This window comes from Panthera uncia, chromosome X (genome assembly GCF_023721935.1).
Source record: "Panthera uncia isolate 11264 chromosome X, Puncia_PCG_1.0, whole genome shotgun sequence".
In the NCBI taxonomy this organism is placed as follows: Eukaryota; Metazoa; Chordata; class Mammalia; order Carnivora; family Felidae; genus Panthera; species Panthera uncia.
The window spans coordinates 79,591,838-79,594,853 of NC_064817.1; the positions used below are offsets into that span (position 1 = coordinate 79,591,838).

A 3,016-nucleotide genomic window follows, 5' to 3' on the forward strand; every position below is an offset into this window, starting at 1 on the left:
AGAAGGGTAGCATCCAGCTGCCCTGTATGTTTTAAACTTCCAACAATGTGTCTGCCTGGAGGGTCTATATTTATCTTCTGACTCAGCAGCAGAAACAGGTGTCCTGGTTCTTTTTTCCCTCCTATCTTGAGTCTTTTTCCAAATGTATTTATTGTTATTGTATTTCTGATTAATAAAAGAATACAATAAGTTGATGGAAAAATGGAAAAGTAGGAAATTATCAGAATAAAAGTAAAAAAATGCCGTCTCAATCATTACTTTCTTTCCTAATTTACTCTACCCCCTACAATTTGGTTTTAAGAATTGAACAGAAAGGTAAATGTGGCTATTAGTGACTGGTGGGGAGGTGGTCAAGGGAAAACTGCTACCTTTCTGTTGTAGTTTAGAAGAGGATGAGTAATCTCTCTCAACACAACCCTAAAAAGTAACAATGGTTAATACGACTCTAGGAAGCTGCAGCCCTTCTCTGGTAATCAGAGAAAGGCAAATTCCAACCATAGAGAGACAGGGCCACTTTTGACCTCTGAAATTAGTGATGACAAAAATGAATGACAGGTCCTTGGTGTGGTGGGGAGGTGGGACATTGGTAAGTCGGTCCACTTCTGCAACACAGCTTGTGGGAGGGGAAAGTGGGGACCAGAGTTGGATGACATAATCCTCACATGACCAGGAGCTGCCGCGAAGTCCTTATATTCACCGGCTTCTTTCTCCTCTGGGTCCCAGTTCCTTACTGTCCTGTAGGCGTTTGTGCTTGTGGCCAAGAGAAGGAGGACTTAAATTCCTTAAATCTCAGAAGGTTGGTTTGAGGGAACCGCTGGGACCCGTGGGGGTGGTAGTGGCTGAATCCAGTGACTGGAATAGGTCCAGGCTCGCTTTTCCCCAAACCCCTGCAAACTCGTTGGGAGATTATTGTATTTTTTGAAAGGACAGGGTGGGGGAATAGGTGGAAGCCTCCTGAGAAACAGCCACAGACTTAGTGATAGCTTAGAAATAATCGGCTTCTCAGATTGGTAAGCTTTCTGTTTATCCTCCTCTTTCTCCACTTCCGTTGAGGAAATGAGTTGTGGACTGTTGTGTGGAGAAAGGCTAGAATCCTGGGGTGGAGGCGGAAATTTACACATAATTTGAAAATATTTTCTCCCATTCAATGCCTCCCTGAGGGCCATGGGAGGGGGCGGGGGTGCCGAGGGGACAGCCGCCCTCGCAAGGACTAAGCCAGAGGTTGAGGGGTGGGGGGGTGGGGACAGAGATCCAGAGGAAGGGATAAGAATAGGAGGGGAACCAGGAGGTAGAAAATTTTGGGCGACAATGGTTATGAAGATCCCGGACTCAAGATAATAACGAGTGTTTTGTCTCTGGGGCTGGTGGATCCACAGAGAGCTCCCTCCTCTCCTCCCCCTTCCTTTCTGTCTGCAGGTCCACAGGTCTGCGTTCACTGACATCTGGAGGCAAGAAAAAGAGGAAACTATCCTTAATCTTCATAGGTCAGTGTCGGGGGAGGCACTTAGCCCGGGGTCTCTGAGGGTGGGAATTGGGAAGGGCAAGATCTGGGTAAAATTTGCGGCCTCACAGCTCAACTCTCGGTGCGTTCCTTTTCTCCCGCCGGTGGGAGAGGCCATTAGCCTTGTCTGCTGGGGAAATGGTGGGTTGCCGGGAGAGGGGGAAGGAGGAAGAGTGGTAGGGGGTGTGGGATAGGAAGGGGAGGCATCTCAAACTTCAAAGGGCTGGACCTGTGTGGCCTGAGTGGGAAATTAGGCCAGTACGTTGTTCAAAGAGAAACTGACAAACCTGAAATCAAAAGAAACGAGGCATTTTGCTCTATATTTTCTCCCCGGACTTAAGCTGGAAACATCATGCAAAAACCCTGTAAAGAAAATGAAGGAAAGCCCAAGTGCAGCGTGCCAAAGAGAGAGGAAGAACGCCCCTATGGAGAATTTGAACGTCAGCAAACAGAAGGGAATTTTAGGCAAAGGCTGCTTCAGTCTCTCGAGGAATTTAAAGAGGACATAGATTATAGGCATTTTAAGGATGAAGAAATGACAAGGGCGGGAGATGAGATGGAAAGGTGTTTGGAAGAGATAAGGGGTCTGGGAAAGAAATTTAGGGTTCTGCATTCTAACCATAGGCATTCTCGGGACCGTCCTTATCCCATTTAATGCATTTCTCTGCTGAATTCAATTATTTTATGTTACTAATATTACCACCATTGGTTTCTTTTTGTCTGCATGTTCTTGCTAAATATTGCTACCATTTTACTCCTATCCTTCAATGTTCCTTTGATTTGCATATGACTCCTGCTTCCAACATCTCATCTTTTGACCCAATTTCACTCATTTAATAAGGATGTTTCATTCATATGCATGGGAAGATGCTCACTGTATACTGTAAAGTGAAAATAATAAGTTGCCAAACAGTGTGTGTATGTGTATATATACACACATATATATGCACATGCACACTTTATATGTACATTTATATATGACATAACGCAAAAGAAAAAGTTAGAATTATTATACACCGAAAGGTTAACAGTGAATTTCTGCGTGATATGTATTTTATTTCTTTTTTGCTTATCTGCATCTTCTCATTTTCCAAAAAAAAAATGAATATATGTGCATATGTGCGTGTATTATTTGTTTCACAAAGAACTAAAATAAACAGACACAATAAAAACTTGTCAATCACCTTTGAAGGGCAGTAAAACACTTAAAAATCTCTTGATAAGAACTATAAAAAAGAAATATAAACTTCAAATTACCTTTGGACCTCTTAGCCAGAGGAATAAAACTGGCAATTATTACAGATATACTAGCTTAGACTCAGTCTTTTCATGGGGAAAATATTTGCCTCACAGAGCTGCTGTAAGGAAGAAATGAGGCAACTCTGAGCTGGGCCAAGTAGACTCAGTCCTACCTGTGCATACAGAACTCCAACCCACTACAGAACATCAGTTATTGGAGGGAGGTCCCTTGCATGACTTACGTGTGCTCAGGAACGAGTTCACTAGTAGGCAGGG

The 3,016-nt window shown here is 43.5% G+C and overlaps 1 protein-coding gene across 1 annotated transcript; it reads left to right on the forward strand.

Annotated features, from left to right (window-relative positions):
- The first annotated feature begins 1,853 nt into the window (after positions 1-1,853).
- On the forward strand, positions 1,854-2,549 carry TCEAL7 (transcription elongation factor A like 7). Its single transcript, XM_049644126.1, has one exon. It carries the CDS (start codon positions 1,854-1,856, stop codon positions 2,154-2,156), a length of 303 nt encoding a protein of 100 aa, XP_049500083.1. The 3' UTR covers positions 2,157-2,549.
- The last annotated feature ends 467 nt before the right edge of the window (positions 2,550-3,016 follow it).